The sequence below is a fragment of the Heteronotia binoei genome, chromosome 15, assembly GCF_032191835.1.
Source record: "Heteronotia binoei isolate CCM8104 ecotype False Entrance Well chromosome 15, APGP_CSIRO_Hbin_v1, whole genome shotgun sequence".
Classification (NCBI taxonomy): domain Eukaryota; kingdom Metazoa; phylum Chordata; class Lepidosauria; order Squamata; family Gekkonidae; genus Heteronotia; species Heteronotia binoei.
Window position 1 is genome coordinate 61,502,274 of NC_083237.1, and position 19,160 is coordinate 61,521,433.

The 19,160-nt window shown below is 48.9% G+C and overlaps 1 protein-coding gene across 2 annotated transcripts in view; it reads left to right on the forward strand.

Annotated features, from left to right (window-relative positions):
* ATXN7L3 (ataxin 7 like 3) overlaps positions 1–19,160 on the forward strand; it is a 39,409-nt gene that overhangs the window by 6,385 nt on the left and 13,864 nt on the right. For both annotated transcript variants that reach the window (XM_060255446.1, XM_060255447.1), the window contains exons 3-7: positions 6,335–6,506; positions 8,122–8,219; positions 12,247–12,269; positions 15,426–15,471; positions 18,538–18,569. In XM_060255446.1, coding sequence (XP_060111429.1) covers positions 6,335–6,506; positions 8,122–8,219; positions 12,247–12,269; positions 15,426–15,471; positions 18,538–18,569 — 371 coding nt within the window. The remainder of the gene's footprint in view (positions 1–6,334; positions 6,507–8,121; positions 8,220–12,246; positions 12,270–15,425; positions 15,472–18,537; positions 18,570–19,160) is intronic.

Genomic DNA, 19,160 nt, shown 5'->3' on the forward strand with positions numbered 1-19,160 from the left:
AGGCGCCCTCTAGCCCAACATCAGCCCAAGGCAGAGCTTAACTTTCAGTCCTGGGCGCTGAAAGTGCCCCATTGTTTCTGCTTGCTGAGGGGTCAGAGATTTCTTCCAGCCCCTAAGGAAGCAGAAGCAACAGAGAGCTTAACTTTCAGTCCTGGGTGCTGAAAGTGCCCCGTTGTTTCTGCTTACTGAGGGGTCAGAGATTTCTTCCAGCCCCTAAGAAAGCAGAAGCAACATGGAGCTTAACTTTCAGTCCTGGGCGCTGAAAGTGCCCCGTTGTTTCTGCTTGCTGAGGGGTCAGAGATTTCTTCCAGCCCCTAAGGAATCAGAAGCAACACGGAGCTTAACTTTCAGTCCTGGGTGCTGAAAGTGTCCCGTTGTTTCTGCTTGCTGAGGGGTCAGAGATTTCTTCCAGCCCCTAAGAAAGCAGAAGCAACATGGAGCTTAACTTTCAGTTCTGGGTGCTGAAAGTGTCCCATTGTTTCTGCTTGCTGAGGGGTCAGAGATTTTTTCCAGCCCCTAAGGAAGCAGAAGCAACACAGAGCTTAACTTTCCGTCCTGGGTGCTGAAAGTGCCCTGTTGTTTCTGCTTACTGAGGGGTCAGAGATTTCTTCCAGCCCCTAAGGAAGCAGAAGCAACACGGAGCTTAACTTTCAGTCCTGGGCGCTGAAAGTGCCCCATTGTTTCTGCTTGCTGAGGGGTCAGAGATTTCTTCCAGCCCCTAAGGAAGCAGAAGCAACACAGAGCTTAACTTTCCGTCCTGGGTGCTGAAAGTGCCCTGTTGTTTCTGCTTACTGAGGGGTCAGAGATTTCTTCCAGCCCCTAAGGAAGCAGAAGCAACACGGAGCTTAACTTTCAGTCCTGGGCGCTGAAAGTGCCCCATTGTTTCTGCTTGCTGAGGGGTCACAGATTTCTTCCAGCCCCTAAGGAAGCGGAAGCAACACCGAGCTTAACTTTCAGTCCTGGGAGCTGAAAGTGCCCCGTTGTTTCTGCTTGCTGAGGGGTCAGAGAATTCTTCTGGCTCCTAAGCAAGTAAAAGCAACTCTGTATGATCACGTCCCCTAAGCAAGCAGAAGCAATGGTGTGTATGATGACAGCAGAATGGAGAAGGATGCAGCCGAGGCACTGGAGGCTGGTTAGGGGCCCCAAGTCAGGGGGCCCTGCCTAGCAGTCAGGGGGCTGTGCCCCTACAGGCCCCCTCGTAGCTACAGGCCTGTCTGTGTGCATGCGTCTGTTTGCACCTGGAAGTCATTTTGACCTCTGGTGACTGACTCCTACTGAAGGAGATTCAGAGAGGTGGCTGAATAGATCCTGCCCCTGTCCTCTTGACTGGGTATTTCAAGGAAATCTCCCATCCAACTACTAACCACAGTCGACTTTGCTTAGCTTCTGATATCTGGCTTGCCTGGGCCATCTAGGTCAGTACTCCCTCTAAGCTGTGGAGTCTTGTGAGCAAAAATTCTACTTTGTGAGATACTTTGGCATTAAAGTTGTGAGCTACTGCATAAATTAGTTTGCTCTGGAATAATTTTTCCTGAGTTAAGACAAAAATGTGTGAGCTGTAGGCTAAAAAACTGTGAGTTAGCTCACTCTAACTCAGCCTAGAGAGAACACCGGTCCAAGTCAGAGCAGCCCAGTAGCCTTTTGTTTTGCAATGAGGAATGTTCTTTCTTGAAAGCTGTCTTTCCTCTTGGCTCGCTTCTCACTTCAGTTGTGGGTCTCCCCTTCCATAGCAAGCACTAGTTTTGATGGCCAGCTGGGCTGTAGAAGTGTGTTTGGAAGGAACCACCATTTGTTAAGCCCAAATATACAGTGAGAGAATCGCAGAATAGACTATACCAGAAAAACAACACAAACTGTGATGGAATTATAACTGAGAATAAACTTACATAATGGTGCGATTGCGCACCTAAACCATAAATAGAAAACGTTATATATAAATCATCCTTAAAGCGCATTTCATAAATTCATAAAGAAGAAGAAGAAGATATTGGATTTATATCCCACTCTCCACTCCGAAGAGTCTCAGAGGGGCTCACAATCTCCTTTCCCTTCCTCCCCCACAACAGATACCCTGTGAGGTAGATGAAGCTATTGGATTTATATCCCGCCCTCCACTCCGAAGAGTCTCAGAGGGGCTCACAATCTCCTTTCTCTTCCTCCCCCACAACAGACACCCTGTGAGGTAGATGAAGATATTGGATTTATATCCCGTCCTCCACTCCGAAGAGTCTCAGAGCGGCTCACAATCTCCTTTCCCTTCCTCCCCCACAACAGACACCCTGTGAGGTAGATGAAGATATTGGATTTCTATCCCGCCCTCCACTCCGAAGAGTCTCAGAGCGGCTCACAATCTCCTTTCCCTTCCTCCCCCACAACAGACACCCTGTGAGGTAGATGAAGATATTGGATTTATATCCCTCCCTCCACTCCGAAGAGTCTCAGAGCGGCTCACAATCTCCTTTACCTCCCTCCCCCACAACAGACACCCTGTGAGGTAGATGAAGATATTGGATTTATATCCCGCCCTCCATTCCGAAGAGTCTCAGAGCGGCTCACAATCTCCTTTACCTCCCTCCCCCACAACAGACACCCTGTGAGGTAGATTAAGAGATTGGATTTATATCCCGCCCTCCACTCCGAAGAGTCTCAGAGCGGCTCGCAATCTCCTTTCCCTTCCTCCCCCACAACAGACACCCTGTGAGGTAGATGAAGATATTGGATTTATATCCCGCCCTCCATTCCGAAGAGTCTCAGAGCGGCTCACAATCTCCTTTACCTCCCTCCCCCACAACAGACACCCTGTGAGGTAGATTAAGAGATTGGATTTATATCCCGCCCTCCACTCCGAAGAGTCTCAGAGCGGCTCACAATCTCCTTTACCTCCCTCCCCCACAACAGACACCCTGTGAGGTAGATGAAGATATTGGATTTATATCCCGCCCTCCATTCCGAAGAGTCTCAGAGCGGCTCACAATCTCCTTTACCTCCCTCCCCCACAACAGACACCCTGTGAGGTAGATTAAGAGATTGGATTTATATCCCGCCCTCCACTCCGAAGAGTCTCAGAGCGGCTCACAATCTCCTTTCCCTTCCTCCCCCACAACAGACACCCTGTGAGGTAGATGAAGATATTGGATTTATATCCCGCCCTCCATTCCGAAGAGTCTCAGAGCGGCTCACAATCTCCTTTACCTCCCTCCCCCACAACAGACACCCTGTGAGGTAGATTAAGAGATTGGATTTATATCCCGCCCTCCACTCCGAAGAGTCTCAGAGCGGCTCACAATCTCCTTTCCCTTCCTCCCCCACAACAGACACCCTGTGAGGTAGATGAAGATATTGGATTTATATCCCGCCCTCCATTCCGAAGAGTCTCAGAGCGGCTCACAATCTCCTTTCCCTTCCTCCCCCACAACAGACACCCTGTGAGGTAGATGAAGATATTGGATTTATATCCCGCCCTCCATTCCGAAGAGTCTCAGAGCGGCTCACAATCTCCTTTCCCTTCCTCCCCCACAATAGACACCCTGTGAGGTGGGTGGGGCCAAGAGGGCTCTCACAGCAGCTGCCCTTTCAAGGACAACCTCTGCCAGAGCTATGGGTGACCCAAGGCCATTCCAGCAGGTGCAAGTGGAGGAGTGGGGAATCAAACCCGGTTCTCCCAGATAAGAGTCCGCACACTTAACCACTACACCAAACTGGCCCTCCCCTAAAGCATACCAAAATGCAAAAACGGTTCAATCCCATACAAAAATACAATTGATATGAAATTCCTACATGATTTGTAATGGCATACAGTCCAACAACATCTTCATACGTCAAAATCTAAAGTGTCTTGTCAGTGCTTTTTTTGTAGCAGGAACTCCTTTGCATATAAGGCCACACGCCCCTGATGTAGCCCGTCCTCCAAGACCTCCAGTAGGTCCTGTACTAAGAGCCCTGTAAGCTCTTGGAGGATTGACTACATAAGAGGAGTGTGACCTGATATGCAAAGGAGTTCCTGCTACAAAAAAAGGCCTGTCTTTTGCTGTAGACAAATTTCAAACATCTTCAATGGTATCAGGATGTTAAACGTCAGGCGTATCAAATTTTTTAGCTGAAAAATCATGGCCATGTGTGTAAAGAATGAATGAAGCAATTACCTGAGCTATGAAGTTGGATGTCTGTGGTAACAGTCCTTTGTTCCATGTTTGAGAACGCATTTATGCTAAACGGTGGTACATGCTGGCAGCCCCGTAAGCTGGAACAAGAACTGGAAATGTGAACATATGAAGCTGCCTTCTACTGAATCAGACGCTCGGTCCATCAAAGACAGTCTTGTCTACTCAGATTGGCAGTGGTTCTCCAGGGTCTCAAGCTGAGGTTTCTCACGCCTACTTGTCTGATTAACCCTTCTTAGTTGGAGATGCCGGGGATTGAACCTGGGACCTTCTGCTTACCAAGCAGATGCTCTACCACTGAGCCACTGTCCCTGCCCATTGGTTTGATTGGAAATGATGATTGAGTGGAAAGGAGAATCATATGATTGATTGGAAAGGAAAACTGCTTCACTGAAGCATTGCAACCATGAAGAAGTCAGTTCGTTATTAAATCTCATTGAGTATTGATACGCCTGACATTTAACGTCCTGGTTATTAAGCCCAGCGAGGTACATATCCAGATCAGGGGTGTCAAACATACGGCCCGAGGGCCAAATCAGGCCCCTGGAGGGCTCTTATCAGGCCCTCGAGCAACTAGCTGGATGTTTCCTTTCCCCTTCTGTCTTGGTTCCTTCTGCATCGTAGCTTGCTTTGCCCGGCTTGCTCAGTTGCACAGGAACTACAGAGCAAAGTCTCTATTTCCTCCATTGGCTGAGGCTCCTCCCTTGGAGAGGAAGGGGAGAGGCAGTGCTTGTTTTGCCAGGCTTGCTCAATTGCACAGCAGAGCTACTGAGCCAAGCCTCTCTTCCTTCTATTGGCTCAGGCTCCTCCCCTTCCTGGTCCCCTGGAGAGGGAGGGGAAAAGCCAGAGCTTCCTCTGCCCAGTTCCCTGGATCCCAAGGGAGAAATACAAAGAAAGCACCTTTAAGACCAACGAGTGCTAATGTTTTAAGCATGTTTTATTTTAAGGTGGTGTTTTTTTTAAAAAAAATCTTCAGTTGTGTTTGTCTGTGTCCTTTAAAAAGGAGGGACGGTGGCTCAGTGGTAGAGCATCTGCTTGGGAAGCAGGAGGTCCCAGGTTCAATCCCTGGCATCTCCAAAAAAGGGTCCAGGCAAATAGGTGTGAAAAACCTCAGCTTGAGACCCTGGAGAGCCGCTGCCAGTCTGAGAAGACAATACTGACTTTGATGGACCAAGGGTCTGATTCAGTAGAAGGCAGCTTCATATGTAGGAGGGATGGTGGCTCAGTGGTAGAGCATCTGCTTGGGAAGCAGAAGGTCCCAGGTTCAATCCCCGGCATCTCCAAAAAAGGGTCCAGGCAAATAGGTGTGAAAAACCTCCGCTTGAGACCCTGGAGAGCCACTGCCAGTCAGGGGAGGGACGGTGGCTCAGTGGCAGAGCATCTGCTTGAGAAGCAGAAGGTCCCAGGTTCAATCCCCGGCATCTCCAAAAAAGGGTCCAGGCAAATAGGTGTGAAAAACCTCCGCTTGAGACCCTGGAGAGCCGCTGCCAGTCAGGGGAGGGACAGTGGCTCAGTGGCAGAGCATCTGCTTGGGAAGCAGAAAGTCCCAGGTTCAATCCCCGGCATCTCCAAAAAAAGGGTCCAGGCAAATAGGTGTGAAAAACCTCAGCTTGAGACCCTGGAGAGCCGCTGCCAGTCTGAGAAGACAATACTGACTTCGATGGACCAAGGGTCTGATTCAGTATAAGGCAGCATCATATGTCAGGGGAGGGACGGTGGCTTAGTGGTAGAGCATCTGCTTGGTAAGCAGAAGGTCCCAGGTTCAATCCCTGGCATCTCCAAAAAGGGTCCAGGCAAGTAGGCGTGAAAATCCTCAGCTGGAGACCCTGGAGAGCCGCTGCCGGTCTGAGAAGACAATACTGACTTTGATGGACCAAAGGACTGATTCAGTATAAGGCAGCTTCATAAGTTCATATGTTCCAGTTTATATCTCTGCTACCTAATCTTAAGCAGGTATACACGTGGCCCAGCCCAACCTGATATGGCCCGGCCCAACAAGGTCTCATTTATGTCAGATTCGGCCCTCATAACAAATGAGTTCGACACCCCTGCTCTAGATGGTGCTCTAGCAGCAAGTCTTGCTTTCGGACCCTGCAGCAGGCCCCATCTGTGTCTCCTCCCCACCCCCACCCCAGTAGCTTATTCTGTGGCTCTCTGCTTTTCCCTGCCTGTAGAAATTGTGGACCAGCCAGGGCTGGACATCTTCGGCCAGGTGTACAACCAGTGGAAGAACAAGGAATGCGTTTGCCCAAACTGCAGCCGAAGCATCGCTGCCTCGCGCTTCGCCCCACACTTGGAGAAGTGCCTCGGTATGGGCCGGAACAGCAGCCGCATTGCCAATCGCAGGTGAGGCCTTGGGTGGGGGAGGGGGTAATGGATATGCAGTCGGAAACAAGGCCTCCGAGGGGGGCGTTGGTGTGTTGGGGAGGCGAGGGCTTGGAGAGCTAGGCTCTTACAGTCAGAGTGACTCAGCAGTGGAATGGGCCGCCCAGGGAGGTGATGGGCTCCCCTTCACTGGCAGTCTGCAGTGGCCGGACGAACACGTGTCAGGGATAAGAACATCAGGAGAGCCCTGCTGGATCAGACCAGTAGTCCATCCGGTCCAGCATCCTGTCTCATACAGTAGTCAACCAGTTCCTCTGGATGCCCAGCAACAGGGCAGAGCAGTTGAGGCCTTCATAAGAACAGCTTTGAACAGTTTGAGGCCTTTGAACAGAACAGTTTGAAGCCTTCATAAGAACAGCTTTGTATCCATTTCCCCCCTTAACCCACCATCTACATCTATTTCAGCCCACCATACCTTATTTCAGGGGTGTCAAACATGTAGTTTGGGGGCCAAATCAGGCCCCCGGAGGGCTCCTACCAGGCCCGTGAGCAATCGGCTGTCATCTGCTTCCTTCTACATAACAGCTTGCTTTGCAAGGCTTCCTCAACTGCACAGGAGCTACAGAGCAAAGCCTCTGTTTTCTCCATTGGCTGAGGCTCCTCCCTTGGGGAGAAGAGGGGGAGGGAGAGCTTCCTTTGCCAGGCTCTCTCAGTTGCACAGCAGAGCTACTGAGCCAAGCCTCTCTTCCTTCTACTGGCTGAGACTCCTTCTCGTGGTCCCCTGGGGAAGGAAGGAAAGAGCCAGAGCTTCCTTTGCCCAGTTCCCTGGATCCCATGGGAGAAATACAAAGAAAGCACATTTAAGACCAATGAGTGCTAATGTTTTAAGCATGTCTTAACCTGCTGCAAAATCCTGGGAGGTGGGGGAAAGTTGCTTGTGACAGGAAAGATATATATATATTTGTGTTTGTCTGTGTTCTTTATAAAATTAAAATTAATACCATATCTCTTCTAGTTAATCTTAAATAGGTATGCACATGGCCCGGCTCAACATGGTTTGGCCCAACCCAACATGGCCTAGCCCGACAAGGTCTCATTTATGTCAGATCTGGCCCTCATAACAAATGAGTTCGACACCCCTGCCTTATTCTCTCGTCTGAAGAAGTCTGCTTTTAGCACACGAAAGCTTACGTTCTGAATAAAACTTTGCTGGTTTTCAGGGTGCAGCTTGACAAAACTGATGTGTGTCGTGGTGGTGGGGGGAGATGGGGGACACAGGCTGTGCCTCACAAATGCAGGTGAGGCACATGAGGGGTGGGAATGGCTTTGTTGCTGCCCGGTAGCTAGCAGCATTCTAGAGAGCGCACCTTGAGAACGCCTTGACTTTTTTCCCCGTGGCTTCATTTCGCCGGCAAAGATGAATAGCAGCTGCCAAAACGGACTTCCGAGGGAAAATTTTGTCCACCGTCGTTAAATCTTTTTTCCCAAGAGAGGCTACGCAAAGGAGCCGTGGGCTTCCCTGGAATGCGGTTATGAAGCCAATTGAAATAAACTGAAACTGAAACTTATTTCTGCCCTCCTCCCACTTTTCTCCAAGTTAGCCAAACTTTCTTCTTGCTTGTTTGTTTTGTTGCAGGATAGCCAGTAGCAACAACATGAACAAATCGGAGAGTGACCAGGAGGACAACGACGACATCAATGATAACGACTGGTCCTATGGATCTGAGAAGAAAGGTATACCTCTGCGTGTGTGTGTGTGTGAGAGAGAGAGATCACATTAGGAATTTAATGCGACACCAGGCCTCTTTTTCTAGCTGGAGCTCCTCTGCTTATTAGGCCATGCCCCCCTGATGTAGCCAATCCTCCAAGAATCATAGAGTTGGAAATGTATAAAGCATGAAGGTTCTTTCTACCATATGTGGTGGACTTGTGAAAGAGCAAAAATGTTTTGGCAGATGATTCAACAAGAGATTACCAAGATTTTGGGATATGAATTTAACAAAGTTGCAGAGACTTGTCTGTTGGGATTACAAATGGAAAAATTTCCAAAAGAAGATAGAACTTTAATCTGGTGCTTGCTCTCAGCTGCTAGGACATCGTACGCGCAGTTATGGAAGCAAGAAAAAATACCAGAGAAATGGGATTGTAAAAGTTATGACATGGAGTGAAATGGACAAATTAACAAGAACTTTAAAGAGACTATGACTTAGAAGTCTTTAAGAGGGAGTGGAAAAAGTTCAGAAGATATGTAGAAAAAGAGTGGAAAATAAAAGGACGTTGGACAATTTTTGATAATGATTAAGTTTTAGAAAGAAGAAGAACGTAAAATTTTGTTTTTATTAGTTAAGGGTACCTTATAATATTAGTATGATAAGTAATAACACTGGCGGGGGTCAAGTAACGGGGGGAGGGGTGGTTAGAAAGTAATATATGGGATAGATAAGAAGATGTTATTAATGATGCAGAAATAAGATATTGTCACCATGTTACTAAATAAAAAATTTGTTTTACATAAAAGAATCATAGAGTTGGAAGGGACCCCCGGGGTCATCTAGTCCTACCCCCTGCACAATGCAGGAATCTCACAAATACCTCCCCCTAAATTCACAGGAGCTCTTTCACCAGGCTTTCAGCTGAGACGGTGGGTGTTGCTTGTTACCGGCCTCCCCCCTTATTCCATCCCAGCGTTACATGGTCTGCTGGACTGAAGAATAGGTCACGTCTGTGAGGTGGAACCTGCCATCTTAGTCTTTGTCATTTTAGATTTTATATATTTTAAATTGGTCTTTTACTGGTTTTATTGTTGACTGTTTTATGATGTAACCCGCCCTGAGCCTGTTCTATGGGAAGGGCAGGCTAAAAATAGAATAAAATAAATCAAAATAAAATAAATAAATCTTCATTGCTGTCAGATGGCCATCTAGCCTCTGTTTAAAAACCTCCAAGGAAGGAGAGCCCACCACCTCCTGAAGAATCCTAGAGTTGGAAGGGACCTCCAGGGTCATCTAGTCCAATCCCCTGCACAATGCAGGAAACTCAAAAACACCTCCCCCTAAATTCACAGGATCTTCATTGCTGTCAGATGGCCATCTAGCCTCTATTTAAAAGCCTCCAAGGAAGGAGAGCCCACCATTTCCCAAAGAGGAAGCCTGTTCCACTGAGGAACCGCTCTAACAGTCAGGAAGTTCTTCCTAATGTTGAGCCGGAAACTCTTTTGATTTAATTTCAACCCATTGGTTCTGGTCCTACCTTCCGGAGCCACAGAAAACAATTCCACTAAGAGCTTAGAGGACTCTTAGTACAGGGCCCACTGTAAGCTCCAGGAGGATTGGCTACATCGGGGGGTGTGTGGCCTGTTATGCAGAGGAGCTCTTGCTAGAAAAAGCCCTGCACAGCAGTATCCGAGTTTTGAAAAAGCCAGTTCCCTTCGATGCGTGCCTCAGCAATCCTACAGCCTCTGCCCTGCCGCCAGAAGAATCACCAGCCACACGTGCAAGAGGAGCATTCAGACTGCTCCTGCACATGCGGGGCGTGTGCATCATGCGCCCAGCCATTCTCACAGCTGGAAAACACGCCCTGCCTGCCCTTTAGAGATTGGCTACTCGGAAGTTCCCATTTAGCTATTTAATCTGGTCCCAGCCCATCCTAAAACGAGGTAAATACGGGCAGGACTCGGGGCGTGTGATTGTGCGTGTTAAATCCGGAGTGGAGGCGTGGCTAGAGCTGGCCAGATCTCTCATGTGATTGCACCAAGAGATAGAGAAGTTCTTTGGCGGGATCCGCTGTATGCGGAGGTGAAGCAACTGTTCAGGTGGTGGATTTCAGCAGGATGTCAGGAAACCTCTGCCGCTCTCTCTTTCTCTGCTGCTGTCCAGGAAATGAAGTAGTGAATGTGCTTTTCCTCCTTGCAAGACTGCACGAGTGGCGGAAGCCTTAGCAAGCCAGTTTGGTATGGTGGTTATTTGTGCGGACTCTTATTTGGGAGAGCCAGGTTTGATTCACCACTCCTCCACTTGCAGCTGCTGGAATGGCCTTGGGTTATCCATAGCTATCTCAGGAGTTGTCCTTGAAAGGGGCGGGATGGTGGCTCAGTGGTAGAGCCTCTGCTCAGTAAGCAGAAGGTCCCAGGTTCAATCCCCGGCATCTTCAACTAAAAAGGGTCCAGGCAAGTAGGCATGAAAAACCTCAACTGGAGACCCTGGAGAGCTGCTACCAGTCTGAATAGACAAGACTGACTTTGATGGACCAAGAGTCTGATTCAGTAGAAGGCAGCTTCAGATGTTCATATGTAAAGCTTATATCTCTGGTACCTTGTGTTACATTTAGAGGGAGGGATGGTGGCTCAGTGGTAGAGTATCTGCTCAGTAAGCAGAAGGTCCCCAATTCAATCCCCGGCATCTCCAACTCAAAAGGGTCCAGGCAAGTAGGTGTGAAAAACCTCAGCTTGAGACCCTGGAGAGCCGCTGCCAGTCTGAGTGGACAAGACTGACTTTGATGGACCGAGAGTCTGATTCACTAGAAGACAGCTTCATATCTTCATAAGTCTAAGGGGAGGGAAGGTGGCTCAGTGGTAGAGCCTCTGCTTGGTAAGCAGAAGGTCCCAGGTTCAGTCCCCGGCATTTCCAACTCAAAAGGGTCCAGGCAAGTAGGTGTGAAAACCTCAGCTTGAGACCTTGGAGAGCTGCTGCCAGTTTGAGTAGACAAGACTGACTTTGATGGACCCAGGGTCTGATTCAGTAGAAGGCAGCTTCGTTAGGGGAGGGATGGTGACTCAGTGGTAGAGCATCTGCTTGGTAAGCAGAAGGTCCCAGGTTCAATCCCCAGCATCTCCAACTAAAAGGGGTCCAGGCAAATAGGTGTGAAAAACCTCAGCTGGAGACCCTGGAGAGCTGCTGCCAGTCTGAGTAGACAAGACTGACTTGGATGGACCCAGGAGGGTCTGATGCAGTAGAAGGCAGCTTCATATGTTCTGAAAGAGCCCTCTCAGCCCCACCTACTTCACAGGGTGTCTGTTGTGGGGGAAGGAGACTTTGAGCCGCTTTGAGTCTCTGATTCAGAGAGAAGAGTGGGGTATAAATCTGTAGTCGTCGTCTTCTTCTTAACGTCTTGCTACTTTGGGTTTAAAGGCACCTGGTGGAGCAAGGAGGCAAAGAGCCGCTCCAGGCAGGACAACAGAGGTGGGGAACTGGGGGGCAAAGAGTCTGCTGTCATGATCAGCATCCCACAGATGAGTTGCCTCTGATCCCTGGACATTGAAATGATTGGACTGGGGTGTCTGCGATAGGCAAATGGGGAAGATGCTTCACCTTTTATAATTGGGACACAGGTTGAATGGAGGGCGCCACAGCTGTAGGAAGCAAAAAATCCCGACAGCTAAGTTAAGGGCCTGGGTGGAGCCCAAATCCAGAGGGAGGAGTCCAGTGAAGTTTGGGGCAGGTAGAGGGAGGAATCCAGCATTCCAAGACACGGAGCCCACTCAAAACAGCTGCTGATAAAAGAAAGAATGTGAAGGCCAAGGTGAAAATACTGTCCTTGCCCCCGGCTTTCCTGACAAGCGTCTCAGAAGCAAAAAAAAAAAAAGCGCTGGCTGGGCCAGTATTTTCCTAGTTGTTTCTGCAACTCCGTGCAGCTGGCTGAAGAGTGCACATTGGGCTCGGAAGGCTCACGGAAAAGATTTGGTCCGAACCGGACAGCAGGAACCGGCCGGGGTTTTGTTATGGTTTGGCGGTGTGTTAAAACAGCTTTCTCTCTTCCTTCCTAGCCAAGAAGAGAAAATCTGATAAGGTAAATTTTACTGTTACTAAGCTGGGCATGGGGGGGTCGGGATGGAAATGGATGTGAGCATAGCAGGGGCAGAACAAAGAACCGCTTTTGTAGCCTTGGGGCAATACAGTGGCCGCAATCCAGGGACCCTCCCTCCCCTCGCCCCTCCACTTGCGAGCTACCATACTTTTTTCTCTGAACATCACAGCTCTTTTTTGTAGCTACTGAGCCTAGTATGCAAACATAGCATAGGGCAGCAGTTAGTGAAGTGATCTGGTTTCTTTGGGATGACCTATTGGCCAGCTTAGAGAAGGCATTTCTCTCTGTAAACACTTCTCCAAGCCAAGCTAGCTGGCAGCTTGGAGAATGCATTTAAAGTTAAAGTTGCTTTCTTTCTACCTTCCCCCTCCCTCCTATTTGCTTTCCTCCCTCCCTGTCTTGCGGCTCTCAAACATCTGATGGTCATGTCTTGCAGCTCTCAGACATCTGACATTTATTCTATGTGGCTCTTAAGTTAAGCAAATTTGGCCACTCCCGCTCTAAACCGTGGAGTCTTGTGAGCAAACTTTGGCCACTCCCGCTCTAAACCGTGGAGTCTTGTGAGTTCTACTTTGTGAGCTGCCGGCCTTAAAGTTGTTAGAACGGATAAAAGGAGGTACTTCTTCACCCAAACGGTGATTAACATGTGGAATTCACTGCCACGGGAGGTGGTGGCGGCTACAAGCATAGCCAGCTTCAAGAGGGGGTTAGATAAAAATATGGAGCAGAGGTCCATCAGTGGCTATTAGCCACAGTGTGTATGTGTGTGTGTGTATATGTGTATATATATATATATAAATTTTTTGGCCACTGTGTGACACAGAGTGTTGGACTGGATGGGCCATTGGCCTGACCCAACATGGCTTCTCTTATGTTCTTATGTGACACAGAGTGTTGGACTGGAGGGGCCATTGGCCTGACCCAACATGGCTTCTCTTATGTTCTTATGTGACACAGAGTGTTGGACTGGAGGGGCCATTGGCCTGACCCAACATGGCCTCTCTTATGTTCTTATGTTATGAGCCACTGCATCAATTAGTTTGCTCTGGGGCCATTTTTCCTGAGCGAAGACAAACTTGTGTGAGCCAGAGGCTAAAAACCCCGTGAGCTAGCTCACACTAACTCAGAGGGAACACTGCTTGGGAGTCCAGGGTTGTGATGTGGAGGCTCAGGCAATGGCAAACCACCTCTGTGCACCTGTTGCCTTGGAAACCCTACAGCAGGGGTGTCGAGCTCATTCGCTATGAGGGCCGGATCTGACATAAATGAGACCTTGTTGGGCCGGGCCATGTCGGGTTGGGCCGAAATTAATATCTCTGCTATTTAAGATTAAGTTGATTGTATAAAGACCAAAGAAAACCCTGGAAAATTAATGAATAAATACTAAAGGTAAGTTTATACATATAAATTGATTATTCAAAAACACATTTCAAAAAATACATGTCACTTCACAATACACAACAGGTCGCCAGTTCAAAAGTCCTCCCTCCCTCAGAAGTCCAGTGTGTGAAGAATAAAGTTCTGAAGTTTGGTGAGCCAGTTTGGTGTAGTGGTTAAGTGTGCAGACTCTTATCTGGCAGAACCGGGTTTGATTCTCCACTCCTCCACTTGCACCTGCTAGAATGGCCTTGGGTCAGCCAGAGCTCTGGCAGAGGTTGTCCTTGAAAGGGTGGTTGAAAGAGCCATTTTGGTGTAGTGGTTAAGTGTGTGGACTCTCATCTGGGAGAACCGGGTTTGATTCCCCACTCCTCCACTTGCACCTGCTGGAATGGCCTTGGGTCAGCCATAGCTCTGGCAGAGGTTGTCCTTGAAAGGGCAGCTGCTGTGAGAGCCCTCTCCAGCCCCACCCACCTCACAGGGTGTCTGTTGTGGGGGAGGAAGGGAAAGGAGATTGTGAGCTGCTCTGAGACTCTTCGGAGTGGAGGGCGGGATATAAATCCAATATCTTCTTCATCTTCTTGAAGTTATTTTCCGTTCATCTTATCAGTTTCCAACTTAAAGCACTTGTAGACCATTCGCCCGCATCCGTGGGTCAATTAAAGTGCCAGTGCGAGAAGTATTCCGCGTGCACAGTCAGTTCTGGTTTCTCATGAATATTTCTTTCATTTTCAAAGATGCCACGCTAAATGAAAATGTTCTTCGCAACTTGTGACTTGTTGTGTATTGTGAAGCGAGATGTATTTTTTGAAGTGGGTTTTTGAATAATCAATTTATATTTGTAAACTTACCTTTAATATTTATTTGTTAATTTTCCACAGTTGTTTTGGTCTTTATACAATCTGCTCTGCACTGTGGGACTCTAGGTTTTATTACACTATTTAAGATTAAGTAGCAGAGATATTAATTTTATAAAGAACGCAGACAAACACAAATATATATATTTTTTAAAAAAATTAAAACATGCTTAAAACGTTAGCACTCTTTGGTCTTTAATATGCTTTCTTTGTATCTCTCTCATGGGATCCAGGGAACTGGGCAAAGGAAGCTCTGGCTCTTTCCTTCCTTCCCCAGGGGACCTGGTGGGGAAAGAGCCTCAGCCAGTAGAAGGAAGAGAGGCTTGGCTCAGTAGCTCTGCTGTGCAATTGAGAGAGCCTGGCAAAGGAAGCTCTCCTTCCCCCCCTTCTCCCCAAGGGAGGAGCCTCAGCCAGTGGAGAAAATAGAGGTTTTGCTCTGTAGCTCTTGTGCAATTGAACAAGCCTTGCAAGGCAAGCTGTGATGCAGAGGGAAGCGAGAGAGAGAGAAGGAAGCAGATGACAGCCAGTTGCTCGGGGGCTTGATAGGAGCTCTCCAGGGGCCTGATTTGGCCCCCAAACTGCATGTTTGACACCCCTGCTCTACAAGGTGGCCATAAGTCAGCTGTGAAAAACCGCACTTTCTACCACCATCAGCTCGATCCCAGAGTACTTTTGTTTTCTCCTGCGTCGGCCCAGCTGGCTCTCACTCGGAGCTGTTGCTTCAGCAGTTCTGCTTCTCTCTTGTTTGGGGTGGGCTGGGTTTTGTAGTCTGGATGGCCTTGAGTCATTTGCGCACACGCCACTCCCCTCCACTATGGCTCTTTATGGGTAGCAGCAAGAGCCAAGCATCTTTGGGGGGGAGTGACTTTGTTAAAATTAATTCACGCAATTGTTTTTGTTTCAGAATCCCAACTCGCCCCGAAGATCCAAGTCTATGAAACATAAAAATGGTGAGTGTATTGTGGGGGATGCTTCTTATCCACTCCCCACCTCCAAAACCATCCACCTTGCACCGTAACAGTGTTTCCCAGGCTCACTGCAGCATACTCGCTTTCTTAATTAAAATTGGAGGTGTGCTGCTTTCAACAGAAGAGATGTGCTTTTTAGATTGTCTGAGAAAGTTGTCTGCTCAGAGGAGCCTGCATCCTGTGTTTTCTGTATTAATCACTCATATGAGTGTGTTACGAGGAGGCAAGCCTAGGCGGTGATTCATACAGAGTGGCAGCAGGCATACTCCTTTCAGAAGCATGGCAGAACTACCTGATCTTGCATGGAGGTGAGGCCCAGAGCAGTAAATAATGCAGAGATGCAGCAGGTAGCCTCTTCTTTTCATTCTCAACCCCCCCCCCCCAAAAAAAAAACATGCTAGTTGGGAAGTTCCGTTACAGGAACGTGGAAAGCAAAAAGACAAAAAAGGCAAGGTGTGAACTCGTGCTTTGTCCCAGAACGTTCCTGCTCTCACCCTCTTTTTTGATCAGTCTGTGAAGAATCACAGCTTTTGTTCCTAAGTGGAACAGTCGAGATCTATGAAGTGTATAGACCCAGAGTGGGAAATGGAGTCAAGATGTGCTGTGTTCTGGAAAGCTGGGGAGTTTTGTCAAGCGGATTAGGGGTGCATGGGTAGGTTTTAGGCGGATGAGGTTGAAGTAGAAACACTAACTGTTATTTGGGTGGGCCCAGGTGGGTGGTTTTGGGGCCTGGAATGCGGCTGTTTAGGGAGGACAGCGGCTCAGTGGTAGAGCATCTGCTTGGTAAGCAGGAGGTCCCAGGTTCAATCCCTGGCATCTCCAACTAAAAAGGCTCCAGGCAATTAGGTGTGAAAAACCTCAGCATGAGACCCTGGAGAGCCGCTGCCAGTCTGAGTAGACAAGACTGACTTGGATGGCCCAGGGTCTGATTCAGTAGAAGGCAGCTTCATATGTTAGGGGAGGGACAGTAGCTCAGTGGTAGAGTATCAGCTTGGTAAGCAGGAAGTCCCAGGTTCAATCCCTGGCATCTCCAACTAAAAAGGGTCCAGGCAAATAGATGGGGGAAAACCTCAGCTGGAGAGCTGCTGCCAGTCTGAGTAGACAATACTGACTTTGATGGACCGAGGGTCTGACTCAGTAGAAGGCAGCTTCATATGTTAGGGGAGGGATGATGGCTCAGCGGTAGAGCATCTGCTTGGTAAGCAGAAGGTCTCAGGTTCAATCCCCGGCATCTCCAACTAAAAAGGCTCCAGGCAAGTAGGTGTGAAAAACCTCAGCTGGAGACCCTGGAGAGCCGCTGCCAGTCAGGGAAGGGACGGTGGCCCAGTGGTGGAACATCTGCTCAGTAAGCAGAAGGTCCCAGGTTCAATCTCCAGCATCTCCAACTCAAAAGGGTCCAGGCAAGTAGGCGTGAAAAACTTCAGCCTGAGACCCTGGAGAGCCATTGCCAATCTGAGTAGACAAGACTGACTTGGATGGACTGAGGGTCTGATTTGATATAAGGCAGCTTCATATGTTGGCAGTGGTGGCCACGTGCCCCTTGCATCCCTCTGTAGAGTGGGTGGGGCTGGTCGATGCTGAGCAGTTGTGGGAAGAAAAGGGGAAGGGAAGTGAATTGTACCAGGGCACTAAGATGGTGCAGGGCAGCACAGGGGCCTCCGGTCTTCTAATTTGAAGAGGTGGCAGGACAATGAAGCTGGAAGGGTGCAGAACCCCCTTTGGATGCACCTTCCCTAGGGAAGTCCTGCCGGTATTGCTCTTTCCTGCTGCGCCGGTATTGTTTGCAAAGCCATCAGTGCTGCTGTGAGAGTGAGAAATACTTTGAAGGATGCACTGGACACGACGCGTGAGTGTGCAAATGCAGCATTTAGGTTTTCCCGGTGCAGGATTCGGGGCGGTCTTGCTGGTTCTTTGGTAGACAAGCGGCCATAGGAGAACGAAGCGGGGTCTCCTTTGAAAGCAAATAGACATGCTAGGCAGTGTCCCCTCTAAGCCAGGGGTCCCCAACCCCTGGGGCGTGGACCGGTCCCGGTCCGTGGCCTGTTAGCAACCAGTCCGTGAGTTATATAATTATTTCATTATATATTACAATGTGGTAATAATAATAATAAGACAACGACATTGGATTTATAGCCTGCCCTCCGCTCCAAATCTCAGAGCGGCTCACAATCCCCCACAACAGACACTCTGTGAGGTAGGTGGGGCTGAGAGAACTCTCCCAGAAGCTGCCCTTTCAAAGACAACTCTGTGAGAGCTGTGGCTGACCCAAGGCCGTTCCAGCAGCTGCAAGTGGAGAGTGGGGAATCAAACCCAGTTCCCCCAGATAAGAGTCCGCACATTGAACCACTACACCAAGATAAAGTGCACAGTTGTATCATCCTGAAACCATCCCCCCCTCTCCAGTCCATGGAAAAATTATCTTCCACAGAACCAGTCCCTGTTGCCAAGAAGGTTGGGGACTGCTAACATAAGAACATAAGAGAAGCCATGTTGGATCAGGCCAACGGCCCATCCAGTCCAACACTCTGTGTCACACAGAGTGTTTATATATACACACACACTGTGGCTAATAGCCACTGATGGACCTCTGCTCCATATTTTTATCTAAACCCCTCTTGAAGGTGGCTATACTTGTGGCTGCCACCACCTCCTGTGGCAGTGAATTCCACATGTTAATCACCCTTTGGGTGAAGAAGTGCTTCCTTTTATCCGTTTTAACCTGGCTGCTCAGCAATTTCATCGAATGCCCATGCTGCTCTAAGCTGCAGAGTCTTGTGAGCAAAAATTCTGCTTAGTGAGCTCCTGGCATTAAAGTTGGGAGCTACTGCATCAGTTAGTGTGCTCTGGGGCCATCCTTCCCGAGCGAAGAGCTGGAGGCTAAAAATATGTGAGCTAGCTCATGCTTACTCAGCGTAGAGGGAACATTGCTGCTGGGTCCTGGTTTTCTTGGTTTGTGCATTTGGGTGTGGAGTTTGCGCTAGGGTGGACGCCATGTCTAGTGTTTCTGACTTGCATCTTCTTTCTCTCCCCCCCCCCCCAATATCTTAGGGGAGCTGAGTGGGAACTTGGACCCGTTTAAGGTGAGTTGACTCAGGGCCATGGCTTCCGGAGTGCTCTGATCGTCTATGCTTCCTTTCGTAGCTGCACATGCGCAGCTGGGGTCTAAGCAGAATTTCAAGGGCCTGGGCTCATGCGCTTATTTTCATAGCTGCACATGTGCAACTGGGGTCTAAGCAGAATTTCAAGGGCCAGAACACATGCTCTTATTTTCATAGCTGCACATGCGCTACTGGCAGGACCAAATCTACATGTTCTTTGAGGGGAGCAAAATTAAAAAATGATGCCCCCTTATGAGCCATTCTATCTTATAGTCCCATAGAATACTATGGACTCCATACCCAATTTGGCGTCCCCCTCTGTCGGCGCCCGAGACAAGCACTTCCCTCTGCCCTCTCCCAGATCCGGCCCTGGCAACTGGGGTCTAAGCAGAATTTCAAGGGCCAGGGCACATGCCCTTATTTTTGTAGCTGCGCATGCACAAATGGGGTCTAAGTAGAATTTCAAGGGCCAGGGCACATGCCCTTATTTTCGTAGCTGCGCATGCACAAATGGGGTCTAAGCAGAATTTCAAGGGCCAGGGCACATGCCCTTATTTTCGTAGCTGCGCATGC